A 14,986-nucleotide genomic window follows, 5' to 3' on the forward strand; every position below is an offset into this window, starting at 1 on the left:
CAGCTTTCATCCTAGTTGAATTGGCCTCGTTAGCACTAACCCCCCACTTGGTAAGGCAACTCCCATCTTTTCTTGTGCTGTATACTTATACCTGCTTACTGTATTTTCCACTCCATGCATCTGATGAAGTGGGTTATATCCCACAAAAGCTTATGCCCAAATAAATTTGTTAGTCTCTAAGGTGCCACAAGCACTCCTTGTTTTTTTTACTGATACAGACTATCACGGCTACCCCTCTGAAACCTAATGGGTGTTCAGCACTCTTGGAAATCAGGCTACTTGTATAGGTTCAAAAATTTGGATATAGTAGCTTAACAATGAGGCACATATTTCTAAACAACCCTGGGGCTAAAAAATTATGTAAATCCATGTCCATTTCCTTAAGAATGTAAAATGGAAAATTATACTTTAGGTATTATGCAGAGATGCTCTTTACACATTTAAAATAAATGCACCTGCCACAAATGTTACAAAGACCATATGTGTTTATTAAAAAATGACACCATAAAGATTAACCACCCTCCCATCCAAAGCCTTGAAATCTGCTACCACTTGGTAAAGGGGCAGTAGTATTTATACTTGTATTAATTTTCAATCTCAAATTACCTCCCTTAACATTTGTACAGCTTTTCTGGTGTACATTCAGGAATGCAAAATTATTATACTTCTTTAATTTAACATTTTCCCTAAGAAGATTTGGAATGAGCCATTTTTACCAATATGTAGTGTAAGTCTGGCTGATTTTATCTTCTTGAAAGCCTCATGATGATTTCAGCAGAACTGCTACTGAAAAAAATTATTACTCAGTTACACAAAGGCTAAACTCAAACATGAACCTCCGTTCTTGGTTGACTTTTAGGACGAGATAGGTACTGAATTAAAGGAGGGAAGATTACATGGGGGAACATGGAGACAGAGGGAAAGAAGATAAATGGTGTGAATGAAATGAGTAGGTGGTTTCAGCCGAGTTCCTTGTGGACAAGTGTTCACAACATAATTGACATAATTATTGGCAGTCTCAGAGGACAAGCTAGGAATTGATACTCATCTGTATGTATCTATAACATCCTTAACTCCTTCCTGTCTATTCTCTCTCTCTTTATCCTAGTAAGCTTGTGGTTCTGCCTCATTTTATTTCAGCTAAATGTTTGAGGCAGAAGGGCTTGGACCCCCCCCCCCCCAAAAGCTTCCACAAACATAACTCTGTCTCCTTCGTCAACTCAACATTTTGAACCCTGGCATCAGCCTTGACCTTGAACTTTGCTTCTTTTCCCGCATCTCTGAAGTCTTCAAATCTGCCAGTTGTCAACTTCACCACTGTAGAAATCCTTCTGCATGGCTTCATCTTTTCTTGACTTAATCGTTGCAACTCCCTTCTGTGGCCTCCCCAAAAGCCACCTCTCAGCCTTGCCATCTCGGGAAAAATATTTGACCATACCTCCTGCCATCCTTAAGCAACTCTACTAACCCCACATTAGTTTGAGGAACCTATTCAAAACTGCTTCTTCATTTCCTAAAATGCTCTGTGGACTTGCTCTCACTTGCTGCACAAACTTTCAGTGTTGTAATGGGGTGGGGCCAGCCAGCCAGCCCCGTTCATTTATCAGACCCAGCTGGGAAGGGAGAACGTTAATATAAAAGCAAGCAAGTGGCTAAATTGACGGGGAGCAGGAGGGAGATGGGATCCTGCAAGGGGGAGAGTGGGGTGGAAATTGAAGATAAGGGTATGGCCCCCTTTGGTAGTGAGAGACAAAAGGAAAAGCGTTATGGTGGGCAGAGGAACTGCTTCTTGTTTTGATGCTTTGCCTAAGTTTTATGTTGAATAAAATTGTGTCTTTAAGGAGACAAAGGCCTGTAAGTCTTTTCTGGGCTGGGGAAACCAGCCAGCAGTTTACAGGTCTTATTCACCCATGTGGTCTTTCAGTTTAACACCACTATAGTTCACTGATTTCAATCGAGTTTTATACCAGGACAGCTCCATCGAGATCAATGAGTTATAGAGGTGTCAAACTGTAATACTGCAATGGTGATATAGGCCCCTCATTTCTCTAATCTCCCCACACTCTGGCTGCTCATCTAGTTCTGGCCTTATCCCTATATTTCTACATAATCTCACTGCTGTTGGTTCCTGTCTCTCTCCCCAGTTTAGCAGCCCTTCATTTGATTTCAAGCTGAAATTATCATTGTTCTCCTTAGTTTATCACTCTTAATGTCTCTTGCCGTCTGGCATTCTTAAACTTTTAACTATTCTCTAACCTGCAAAGTGTTTCGTGATATTTTACATGAGGAAATGCTATGCAAAACAGTGATCTAGGGTGACAGTTTTAATTAAAGATTAGAGAAATGGGGCTGTGCCCTAAAACTGATTATCTTGATAATCCTCTATGATCTCTTTTGTTTATTTCTTACAGAGCTTAGTCTCTAGTAGGCCTTTCTTTTATGGGGAGCTATATAGAGTTACAGTAGGAATATATGGAAAAAATGTAGGAATGTTAAAATGCTTCACGGGGTCTCAACATTTCAGGGCTATATCCAAACAGTTTTGGTAATGGACACTTGGTTCCTCTACATTCCTGCAGAATGGTGCTTCAGGTAGCAACTCAGCCTGGATATACATTTTTCATCTTTCTACAGATGATGAAAGTGCAATCTTTCCATAAAGTTCCTCTCTGAGCTGCAAAAATAGATGGCACCCTGGGAGCAAGTGTTTCATAAGTCAAAAAACCCATGCCTCCCACCGATCTATATCTGCTCAACTATTACCCTAGGTAGAAATAAATAGTTACATTTAAGCAACTCTTCGGGGGACAAATCCTGAGCTACATATTCAGCCTTTACCAAGCCAAACACTGGGTACGTCTATACTTACCTCCGGGTCTGGCGGTAAGCAATCGATCTTCTGGGATCGATTTATCGCGTCTTGTCTAGATGCGATAAATCGATCCAGGAAGTGCTCGCCGTCGACGCCGGTACTCCTGCTCAGTGAGAGGAGTACGCGGAGTCGACGGGGGAGCCTGCCTGCTGTGTGTGGACTCACGTTAAGTTCCAACTAAGATAGTTCGAAGTGGGGGGTGAGTGTGGACCAGCCCACTCAGTGACTCCTGGATACATCCTGCTCCTACTGAGCTCACTAGGAGATTTTCCATTGACTTCAGATTCTGCTGCCAGTGCAACTTAGTGAAAACAAAAGCCCTCATGCTCTCCTGTAAGCAGAGGAGAGCCTATACCCAGGGAATGTGCCATGGATAAGCAATGTCTCCTCTCTTCCCCTGCAAAAGCCTCTCCTGGGCTTAAAGTCTCAGACATTATTTCCCAGAGCCCCGATGACCCCTCCTCCCCCCATTTGGGGCTCTGGGTTTCAGCTGTGGGGCGGGGCTGGGGCTCCTGTAGGTTAGAAAATATTTACCAGCGTTCTGCTCTGGACTGCTTCAGCTGAATTTAAGCCCTGTGTCCCCCCCAAAGTTCAGCATCAATTGTAAAGAGATGGGAGGGTGGCAGGGGGGCACAGCTGTGCTCTACCACATTCTCCAACTCTAAAGCCACAGGACATACTGTGTGTTATTGCAAAGAGTCCATATTAGCTAATGCTGCTTCTCCTTCCAACATGGTACTCTTGAGGTGGGTTTTAGGGGTAGCCAGTAACTAGGGAAGCAGCTGGGAACTGTGCTGCCGCCACCCACAATAGAAGAATTGCAGGAGTTGAAATTTTGCCATTTTACTTACACATTATACAACAAGGGTGGAGGCAACATGGGACTTAGCTCCAGGGGCATAGTTAAGAGTTTTAGAAGAGCTGTGCTTCTATTACTCAGTAAAGGATGAATGATTTCATTATATATAAAGGCTACCAATTGTCAGTTAAGTTTGCAAGGACCAACTTGTAGGAATCTAGCATTCATAGTCTAACCACTCTAGATTTTGACCATTTATTCCTTCCAATGAATCTACAGTTTCTCAGTTTAAAGGACAGAATCAATAAAACTTTGTATTCATACCCTCTTCTCAAATACAATAAAGTTACTCAGCATATAAACAGATTAGTTTAGAAGACAACATTTCCTTTCCACAGAGGAATCACTCCAGTTTGCTTTCAAAGTACATTTCTAAAACTCTCATGTAATTTCCAGTCTGCCCTATCCAACTAGCTAACACAGCCTTGGCCCAGCAGAAAATATCCAGTAACTATTGACACAGAGCTACTGATGCACTCAGAACTCCTACTGACATCAGTGCAGAATTGGCCTTGTGAGTGTCTTATCACATCACGTCCTGCATGGAGTCCAGTCCAGTGAGGTGTTCAGTGCTCACAATTCCCATTGATTTCTTAAAAAGAAAAGATGCTGATGGGAGGCCTCATCCTGCTCCCACTGTCATCAATGGCGGGGGGGGAGAGGGGGGGTTTGCCATTGACTTAAATGGGATTAAGGTCAGGCTGATTTTTATTTATAGATGGTGTAAACTTTTATTGATCTATGCATGCCATTTTATGCTCACATGGATGTAATCAGAATGGGAAGCCAACACAGCAGAAACTTCTCATTAGGGAGATTGAAGAAAAATCTAATTATTAGAATGTTCCAAAACTGAACCTAGAAGGTATCCACATGTATCTGAACCCTACCTTTTCTCGTTTGTCATTAGAAGTTAGTCTTAAAATGAAAAGGTATGAGAATATGCATAAACTGTAAAGAAATAGGCACACTAGGTGACAACAGCCAGGTACTAGTCATATAAACTTGCCATAGTTGTGCAGGAAACCTCCTAAAGAAGTTGCTGCTGTAACTTTTGTGACTGTTTTTTCCTCTATGCACAAAGAGGAAAAACAGGTACTTTCCATATAGATTTACTTTGTATTAGATTTAGGGGAGACTAAACAAATGTGTGTGAGAAAAATTTGGGTGTGGGTCTCTTTTGTCATTTTTGAATCCTGTGACAGTCCTGTTACTAACAGAAGTTGTCTCCCAAAGTCCAATAAAAGAAAATTTGTAGTTACATTAGGCAAATGCGATCTGAAAAACAAGAAGAAAATAATTTAACAGAATAAAGTTAGCACAGTGAGAAGATTTCTGTTCATATACTACGTCCAATCCCACTTACAAATAACGGCTAGCCCTGGAAACTCAAACTGGGTTCCTTTCCAGCTTGCATATAACAAGGGCTCTGTAGCACAAATTAGTTCCTCAGTTACACCTGTGTAACCTTAAATCTTCACTGGAGTTTGCACAGGAAACTGATTGGAACATAGTAAATAACTCTGCTGAGGAACAAAATACAATACAGTCTGAAGCTCACTCAGTTTAGCAGGGCTAATAGGAGTAAAAAGTAGCAAAAACTTAATTTTGTCACTATAGTGAACTGATCTGACTCTGAATACGCGTGGGGAGTAACTTGTTGAAGGTGTCACTTTTACATAATCACTTTTAACAGTAGAATTTCACTTAAAAACTGATCACCAATAACCCTACTACTTCTGAGGCTCAAAACAGTATCTGGATAATTCCCAAACAGGTCAGACACAGTTCTGTGTATGGCTCGCTCTAACTCTATCCCCATCACTGCTCATTTCCTTGATGGACTCTAGACTGAAAGTTTACAACTACTTGTGCAAGTGGTCAAACTTCACGCTAGAGATTATACACCCTGAAAGCCTCCCACCTATATGAAAATTTTTAAGGGGACTCCCTACCTACTCTGTGTCCAATGTCCTCTCCCAGCATCATTCCCACCGTGTACAATGGGAATTTTGTCAGTGTGCATCACACTGCCACAGTGAATGTTAGAAAGTGTAAATAAAACAGACCAGATACAGCAGAAAATACATAGAAAGAAAACTGGAAATCTTGTACCAGAACAGCATATTTCAGCTACAGGCCAGAAAATTATTCAGTAGGGAAGGGGGAATGCTTTATATGCTATCCTCTGCTACGCTACTTATCAGCTATTGTCTACTTACTTTTGAACCAAAGCTCTTTTAACAACACTTTCTCATGTTCAAGCATTTTATTAAATTTCTCTTCATGCTTGGCCAGTGTGGCTTGAGAAGGCTACAGAAGTGTTACCCACGTTTATTCTTTTCCTTGAGCTTAAACCTGCCAGATGATGACTCTAAGAAACTCTTTAGCGTAGGCGCCATCTTCTCCCGGTGCCAGTGGGTGCGCGACACGCCCCCCCCCCCAGCTTCACCTGTGCCCCACCCCAATTCCACCCCCTCCCTGACCCTATTGGACTCCTTCCTCAAATCCCCACCCCACCTCCTGCCCTGAGCGTGCTGTGGTCCTGCTTTTCCCCCCTTCCCCCCACAGCTTGTTACGCTGCAAAACAGCTGTCATCCTCATTGAATCCAAGAAGTCTGGGATAGGTTTATATGTGACAATATACAAGAAAAATTAGTTTCCTCATAGTGAGGCAGTTACCTAGTAACTAAAAATCCAATCTTTATAAATCAAATCCAGTACAAAACTACACTGATTTATTAAGACTGGAGTTTTAGTTAATGAACACATTCGTTATAAGATATGTAGCTGAATTAAATTTCTTCCTACTACTCTATGTCTGCTGACAATGCCATTTCCAGTTTCAGTCCGAAATGTGGCATCTCTTGCTTTTAAAATAGCTGTGTGGGACTGAAGCTGCTTTGAATTCAGTTAAAACAGCACTTTTTGAAAAGATGTTTCTAGTGTGTAATGGTTGTGAAGACTAGAAAGTTTCTTTTCAAGCCACTTAGTTATGGTTCAGGATGAACCAAGCTGCTTTAAAGGTGGCATATGCTTTAGCCAAACACCAACTGAGCTCAATAAGGGTTAAGTGGGTGAAACTGAATGACCTGTGACAAACAGGAGGTCAGACTAAATGATTTAATGGTCCCTTCTGGCCTTAAAAGCTATGAATACGTGTTTCAACCCCTTACTGTGATGGCAGTCAGATTAGTATAAAGGTGCTGGTTTAGTGTAAATTTATGTGGGGTAAATTTATGACACTATACTATAACAGTATAGACTAACACCTTTATATCAGTATTAATACCTCCACCGGGAGTTACACCAATTTAATGCATCAGTTTCTAAACTGCTAATTCAGTACAAAAACTGGTTACAGACCACCCCTTAAACATGAAAGGACCTGTCCACATTTGGTATATTTGTTTCAATTTACCTAACATGCCTTGACCTGTCATTATTTTTACCTTTTTTCTTTTTTTAAATGCTTGATGACCTAGACTTTAACTGGAAAAGCAATCAGACCCAGAGAAAAAAATGCAATCACATACACACTGCAAATACTGAGTTATTGCCCAGTAACAAATTCTGTCAGGTAGCAGATATAGGACTCCATTCTGCATTCCCTACTGTCAATGGGAATTTTGGATACAGACGGAATATGGGACTAGGGCTGTAAAATAGCTTAATAGCTATGCAAAATTTAAACTAAATTTTCACTAAAGGACCAAATATTCTGCAGGTGTAAAAGGGCAAAACTTAAGTCTACGGCGCTGTACAACCGTACACCAGCAAACAAGAGAGTGTGATGGAGAGAGTTGCCGTGAGAGGCACAGATTAAGGTATTAGCCCTGTGCTGTGGTTTGAACTGGTCTCCAGTAAAACCTGTAGGGCGGGTAACACTGGTCTCCTCTCCAAAGTACAGAAAAGCAGAAGTTGCACCACTTTAATTTAAATGGGTCGAACAACTGCTGTAGTTCAACTACCGCTGCCTTTGCCAGTTTAAAACAGCCCTTTCGGGTCGGGTGCACCCGCCCCTGGCCGGGGTAAGGCCCAGTCGCTCGAGGCCAGCTGTAAAGTGATCAGCGCCTGAGATCCCCAGCGGCCATGCAGCCTGCCCCGGCCCCGGCGTCACTGAAACCCCCGCCCAGGGGCAAAGCCTCCCGCGTGGCGCTGGCCCGGGGCAGGCTGCAGCCTAGCGACGCTCCGTCCCGCTCTCTCGCCATTTCGCGCCGTGCCCATCACCGTGGCGCCTCTGCCCAACCCCCGCGTCCCTCTTGCGGGCAAAGGGGCCCGGGCACGATCACCCCCTCCGCCCCCCGGCTGTACAGGGCCTGCGGATCCCGCTCCCCGCCGGGGCCGCGCGCGCCCTACCCGGGGGCGACTGCACAGACACCGTCCGCCGCAGGCGCGCCTACACCGAACAGGGCAGCGCAGCATCCGGTGGAGCTGCCCGACGGCGCATGCGCCTCTTCCTCCTGAGTAAACTGGCGATGAGCTCAGCAGCCCGGGGAGGGAGGGGGCAGAGAATAGAAGAGGTTGTGCTACGCCGTTTACGTAGAAGGGGGCGGGGGGAAGCCCGCATTGGCTAGGCTGAGCCACCAAGGTGATGGCTTAGCCTATGCGCATGGTTCGTAGTAGTGTGCGTGCAGAGCGCGGCTGGCACGGCGTAAGTGTGTTTGGTGAATGGCGTAGCGCGGCGGCCGCTGCGGAGGAGGAGGCGCCCCGGCGGTTTGGTACCGAGCGGAGAGGGAGATGCACACGGCACTCGAGTGAGGTAGCTATAAAACCCCATTTGTTTACATTCCCTCCCCCACACAACCGGCCGGCGCTGCCGCGAAGGCGGCGGCCGGGCCCCGGGCCGGCTGGGGGGCGGGGGGCCGCGGCCCCCATCCCTGCGCGGGCTGCAGAGCGGCATGTGGGGGGCAGCGAGGCGGCCGCCGCCTCATCACGTGGCGCCGGCGGCGGCCGCAGCAGTGAGACCCCGCCGCCGGGGCCGCCTTAGTGAAGGGGCTTGGGGGGGGGGCGCTGCTCCATTGAGTGTATCCCAAACTGCTTCCGGCCCCAGTGCGGGCTCCCCCCCCCCATATCTCCCCTCCCCCCCCCCAGTTGCGGCCCGGGCGCCCCCGGCCCAGCGCAGCGGCAGCCCGGTAATGGGGGGGGGGGGCTAGAGGCACCGAGGTAACTGCCCATATGCCGTGGCCGGGCTGAACACGGTTTCTCACGGCTGTGAATCGCCGCCGGGGCTGTACCGGGGAAGGGCACCAGGCTCAGCTTTGCAAGCTGTAGTGACCAGGGGTGGGGAGGCTCCTACATGGGCCTGAAAGCCCAGGCGCGCTCTGCACGCCCCGGAGCAATACACCCAGCTTCCAGCCAGGGCTGCATGGGGGTGACTGGCGTGGGTGGGCCTCTGCCCCTTCCCGGGGGGACAAACGTTTGCTGTTGGCCTCCAGCTTGTATGCCCATTTCATTATGCTCCCAACTCTACAGCCGGGTGTACATTATAAACGTACACCAGTATAGCTATGTTTTTCAGGGATGTGAAAAATCCACATCCCTGAGTGTCACATTTATACCATCCAAACCCTGGGTGTAGACAGCACTATGTTGAAGGGAGAGCTTTTCTTGTTGACATAGCTACTGCCTCTTGGGGAGATGGATTAACTACACCAGGCCTACACAACTCGTAAAGCGGCGAGGGCCATATTACTCCAAAGAAAATAGCTTAGGGCCGAAACCCCCTGGCCGTGCTGAAACAGGCCCCCAGCGCCACCCAGCCCCGCCGAACCCCGTCCCCCCCCAACCCCCCCAGGCCTGACCCCTAGCTCCGAGCCCAGCCCCTCTGAGCTAAGCGCCCGCCCGACCCCATCCCCCGCAGCCCTGACCCCTAGCTCTGAGCCCAGCCCCTGTGAGCTGAGTAGCCCCCGACCCCATCCCCCAGCAGCCCTGACCCCCAGCTCCGAGTCCAGCCCCTCTGAGCCAGACACCCCCCTGACTGCCAGCCCCTCTGAGCCTGACACCCTCTGACCCCAGCCCCCCCCAGCCCTGACCCCTAACTCTGAGCCCAGCCCCTCTGAGCTAAGCACCCCCCAACCCTATCCCCCAGCAGCCCTGACCCCCAGCTCCGAGCCCAGCCCCTCTGAGCCAGACACCCCCCCTGACCCCATTCTCCCCCCTCTCCCCCCAGCCCTGACCTCAGCTCCGAGCCCAGCCCCTCTGAGCTGGACATCCCCCTGACCCCAGCCCCTGTGAGCTGCGGCTCGAGCCCGGGCCGGGTGCCTCTCCCCTCGCTCGGACTTACTGGCTCTGCCTTGTGCCCAGCGCTTCCCGCCTCAGCAGCCCCGGAAGTGACGCTGGACGCCAGGCAGGAGGAGCGGGAGACGGAGATGCGTGTGCAGGGGGGTGACCTCACTGCCCTGCGCGCCGCGCTCTGACTGCCCTGACAGTCAGAAGCGCGGCTGCCGGGTTCGCCCCCTGCCGGGAGGTGGGGGCAGAGGGAAGGCGACCTCAGCCCCGTGGGCCGCGCTCTGACCGCCCTGACGTTCAGAAGCGCGGCTACCGGGTTTGCCACCTGCCGTGGGGGGGAAGGTGACCTCAGCCCCGCGCGCCGCGCTCTGACTGCCCTGACAGTCAGAAGCGCGGCTGCCGGGTTCGCCCCCTGCCCAGTGTGTCAGAGCGGGCCGCGTGTTGTGCAGGCCTGAACTACACCAACAGAAGATGCTTTCCCAACCGCATATAGCATCTTCACTAACATGTTGCAGCTGTGCCAGTGAAATGTCTTAATTGTAGACCTGCCGTAAGTTACTGTGTATTTTAGGTCTTCCCAACCAGCCATTATTATGCCTCAGCTGCAGTATGTGCTCTGAAGGACTACACATAGGGTACCTTCCTTAGAATGATATAGAAGGGAACACTAGAAGGTGGGTGGTGCGATGCATTTTTGTACTTTTCAGTTTCATATTCTTGGTTTGCTCTGTTATTGGGGAAACTTCTTATCATGAGGTGCATCTCAGGTAAATTATGTGTAACCTTGAACAGTGTCAAAAAAGCAAGAGCTACGTGGTACTGTTGGAAGTGAGGGAAACTTGGTTGGCCATTGTCACTGAGACAGCTTCTGCAAAATCACTCAGTCACAAGCGGCATACAGGAAAGAAAAATAAGGTTAAAGTGATATAGCAATTAAACACCTATTGCTAGCCTTCCCCCTCACAGGGTCCTGGAGTTACAGTCCAAGCCTGGGAAGAGCTCTGTGCGGCTTGAAAGCTTGTCTCTTTCAGCAACAGGAGTTGGGTTAATAAAAGATACTACCTCACCCACCTTGTGTCTCTAATATTCTGGGACCGACATGGTTACAGCTACACTACATACAACTTTTAGAAAATGTTTAGAGGGAGTAAGTGGTTCAGCCTTTTCTTGTCTGTCTTGCCATTTTTCAGTGCCTGAACTGGTTCTTCTTGAAGCAGAACTCCCTGATAGTAAATCATGTTGAGATGCTGTGTGGGATACAACTCTTTTAATAGTCTCTTCCCCCCTCCCGCCGCCCCGTGCTTTTTTTGTCTTCTCAGGTCTATCCTTCTCAGCTATGTTGTCTGTGCCGCTTTTTTCTCACCTCTCCCTTCCGCAACTCAAAATGCTACTCAAGTTAAGGTAGATACAGTTTTAGCTTCTAACACTACAAACATTTCATACATCTAGCCTAAATAACTACTCTTGATTTCTCCAGTAGAACACTATGGGCTTGTCTATACCACACAGCTTTTAGCGACAAGACTGTGTCGACACAGCCCTGTCTCTAAATGTCGGCATGCTTCCAGTCCCCCGAGCAGCATTCACTTTGTCAGCAGGAGAGTGCTCCTGCCGACAAAGCCGCATTCACACTGTCACTTGCTGAGGCAAAACCTTTATCTTTTTGGGGGGAAGGGAGCTTTTTTTAAGTACCTGTGAAAGACAAAAGTTTTGTTGACAACTTGGCAGTGTAGACAAGCCCTATGCCATGCTTTTTCCATGTGAGAGCAGCAGCCTGAAATCACTGAAAAATACGTATTGAAGGTATCTGGTTAGTGTTTAGAAGTTGAGAACTAGTTGCTCTTTTAACTGACAAGTGGTTGAAGGGGAGTGTATGCTTTTTAAATTTAAAAAAATGTTCTTTTGGGGACTACCATGCAGAATAACTAATGTGATACAAGATGATTAAAAATAGATAACATTACATTTGCAAAGGGAATACACTTAATAGACTATCCAAGGAATTTTTTTATTAATAGGTTCTCTTTTGGAGACCATAAGAGGTTGCCAAAGGAATGGCTTCTAATTTAAAAAGATTTTAATTGTGTATCCTGTGAAAACCGGTTGATTTCTTTTGGGAGGAGGGCGAAGGGAGGAGGATAAATAAAACACACCATTCTAATCCCCAAAAAGGACTTCTAACTTCTTTTGTATAATTGTTAGTGTGTGGAATATTGGTCTAAAAGGAATGCTAATGTAAAAAAAACTTTCTGAATTAATTAATTCATCCATGAGAATTGTCAAAAAACAAGTGTAGCTGAATGGGTAGCACTTTCTCATTAACAAACTTGTTTTGAAATAGATGTTCTTGTCCAAAATAAATTTTTTAAATATTATTGAATCTTAAGCCTTGTTATTAGAACTTTAATTTTTATTTAGTCTCCTTGGTCAAACTGCAACAACGTACTTTTGGAAGAATGAGTACAAAAGACCCTGAAAACTGTGTATAGATTAGCTGTAAATCGGGGGTTCTCAAACTGGGGGAGTGGACCCCCCTGGGTCACAAGGTTATTACATGGGGGGGGGGGGTCGAGAGCTGTCAGCCTCCACTCCAAACCCCGCTTTGCCTCCAGCATTTATAATGATGTTAAATATATTATAAAGTGTTTTTAATTACGAGGGGTCACACTCAGAGGCTTGCTATATGTGAAAGGGGTCACTTACAGAAGTTTGAGAACCACTGCTGTAAATCATACGTATTTTACTTAGTTCATGTAGCTCATGTGGGTTTTCAGTAGGGGAAAGTACTTCAGTGTCCATGGAAGGTGGATGCAGTAGGTAGCTAGTATCCCATCTACTGGAGTACTAAAAATAATTTAACATGGAAGTGTAAACCAGCAGGGTAACAAGTTTTTAAGCTTTTACAAAGCTGTTCTTCAGGTTTGGGCAGTCTGAAGAAGACCTCTGTGCAAGCTCAAAAGCGTCTCTCTTTCACCAACAGAAGTTGGTCCAATAAAAGATAGTACCTCGCCCACTTTCTCTCTAGCATCATGGTACCAACATGGCTCCAACAACACTGCAAACAATGAATAAGATGCTGTCTTGTCACATTTGGCCTACAACTTATATTTTACAGGGAGAAAAAAAAATTGTAGAAAACAAAAGGCAAATCAAAATATTTTATGGTTTTTAATCTTTTAAAATGAAACAGCTTGTTTAAATAATTTCTCTACTGGTTGTGACAGTCACTGCAGCAGGTGCTTAATACATAAGATTAGTATGTTTAAATTGGCTCTGGGCAAAAGTGCAATTGACTAGAGCCTTAGTCTGCACAAACCTGTATTGAAATAACGAAATTATTATAATTAACACCTTTGTTTTGGTGAAAGTCTGTGTGCATGTGCTTTTGAGTAAATGTTCTATTTTGACTTAGTTTAAGTTGATTTTTTTTTTTGTACAAATGTAAGCAAAACTGCAATAGAACACTTATTCCAAAGTAGGTGTCCATACACAGACTGGCATCATATACAAATAACCAGCTGTTAATTGAAAACAATGTAATTATTTTGGTGCAGATTTTAGCATGGACCAGCCCTAAATATCTTCATTTTGCATTTGAGAAGAAAAAGTAAACAGTATATTTAGTGAAAACTTAATTCATTTTCAGTAATCTAGGGATCCATTAGAAATGTACTTCCAAATGTGTTTTTAAAAAAGTTGAGTTCTGATGGTGTCCCTTTATCTACTGTGATACCTGGAAGAAACCCATGCTAATCAGTAGTCTTGAACCCAAATGAGTGTGGCTTGGATAAAAAGTATGCTCTTTTCAGTATGGTGTCCTGGAAAGGTTTCAGCAACAGAATATTGGGCCACTGTGGTAGCTAGTCCCTAAGTATAAATAGTTCATTCCCTTCATATTTTATAGGAAATTACAATAACATATAAACTGATATTCCTAGTCAAACAGCAGAAAACCACAAATTGAGAAATTGGTGGTTGTGGGGGGAGGAGGGGGAAAATACAACTAACATGCATGTACAGGAATAATAGTACACCTCTACCCTGATACAACGCTGTCCTCGGGAGCCAAAAAATCTTACCGTGTTATAGGTGAAACCATGTTATATTGAACTTGCTTTGATCCGCCGGAGCGCACAGCCCCACCCCCCTGGAGCGCTGCTTTACCGCGTTATATCCAAATTCGTGTTATATCGGGTCGTGTTATATTGGGGTAGAGGTGTAGTAGGTGCTTTCTGTCTGACGCAGACTTACTGTGTGGATTTGGCCAAACAAGGCAAGGAATCACATTTAGTACTTTAAATTGAATATCAGTACTTAATTGTCTGGCTAGGCAGTATCAATTGGAGAAAATTCTGTCATATCTGGGTTAAAAATCTATGCAGGCCAGATTATCCCAGGCTTAAGTATGGTGTATAGTTCTGTTTACCTAGTTAAAATGTCATTTGGTTACATTTACTTTGCCTTATTAATCTGTAGGTGAAAGGCCGCAAGCAATATCTAAGGATTCAGAGGGAGAGAGAGGAAAAGGTCTTCTATAGTTAATGTAGAAATTTGTTTGTTTTTTCTCAAAGTATAGCTGAGATTTTATTTAAAATGTACCCCAGGTCTTCAACATGGTGCCAATTCCTGAGCAAAGCACTTACTTGTAGCTGTTAAAAAGAACATCAACAAAAAAGTGTTGAGGCACCACTTAACAAAAGATGCCAACAACTATGTGGCCTGAAGCAGGTATCTGCCAAAGGAGAAGAGCTCTTTCATTCAGAGGCTTAGGGCATGTCTTCACTAGCAATGTTAAAGAGCTTCCGTGGCAGCGCTTTAATGTTGCTTGTGTGATCGCAGAGAGAGAGCTCTCCCAGTGCTATAAAAAAACCACCTCCACGAGGGGAGTAACTACCAGCGCTGGGAGTGCAGCGACCAGCGGTTGTGCACTGTCTACACTGGCACTTTGCACCGCTGAAAGTTGCAGTGCTCGGGGGTGTTTTTTCACACCTCTGAGCGAGAAAGTTGCAGCACTGTAAAGTGCC

The 14,986-nt window shown here is 45.7% G+C and overlaps 1 protein-coding gene across 5 annotated transcripts in view; it reads left to right on the top strand.

Moving 5' to 3' along the window:
• Positions 1 to 14,986, top strand: part of SLC39A10 (solute carrier family 39 member 10) — a 134,262-nt gene that overhangs the window by 59,705 nt on the left and 59,571 nt on the right. The window contains exons 1-2 of one of the 5 annotated variants that reach the window (XM_034786288.1): positions 8,461 to 8,493; positions 11,282 to 11,363. The exons of 1 other annotated variant lie outside the window; for it this stretch is intronic. Coding sequence is in view for 3 of the 4 variants with exons in the window: in XM_034786285.1 (XP_034642176.1) it covers positions 8,338 to 8,493 (156 nt within the window). In the remaining variant the exon portion in view is untranslated. Of the gene's footprint in view, positions 1 to 8,322; positions 8,494 to 11,281; positions 11,364 to 14,986 lie in introns of those variants that run through there. 3 more of the 5 variants (XM_034786285.1, XM_034786283.1, XM_034786284.1) reach the window with 3 other exon arrangements.

This window comes from Trachemys scripta, chromosome 11 (genome assembly GCF_013100865.1).
Source record: "Trachemys scripta elegans isolate TJP31775 chromosome 11, CAS_Tse_1.0, whole genome shotgun sequence".
Classification (NCBI taxonomy): Eukaryota; Metazoa; Chordata; order Testudines; family Emydidae; genus Trachemys; species Trachemys scripta.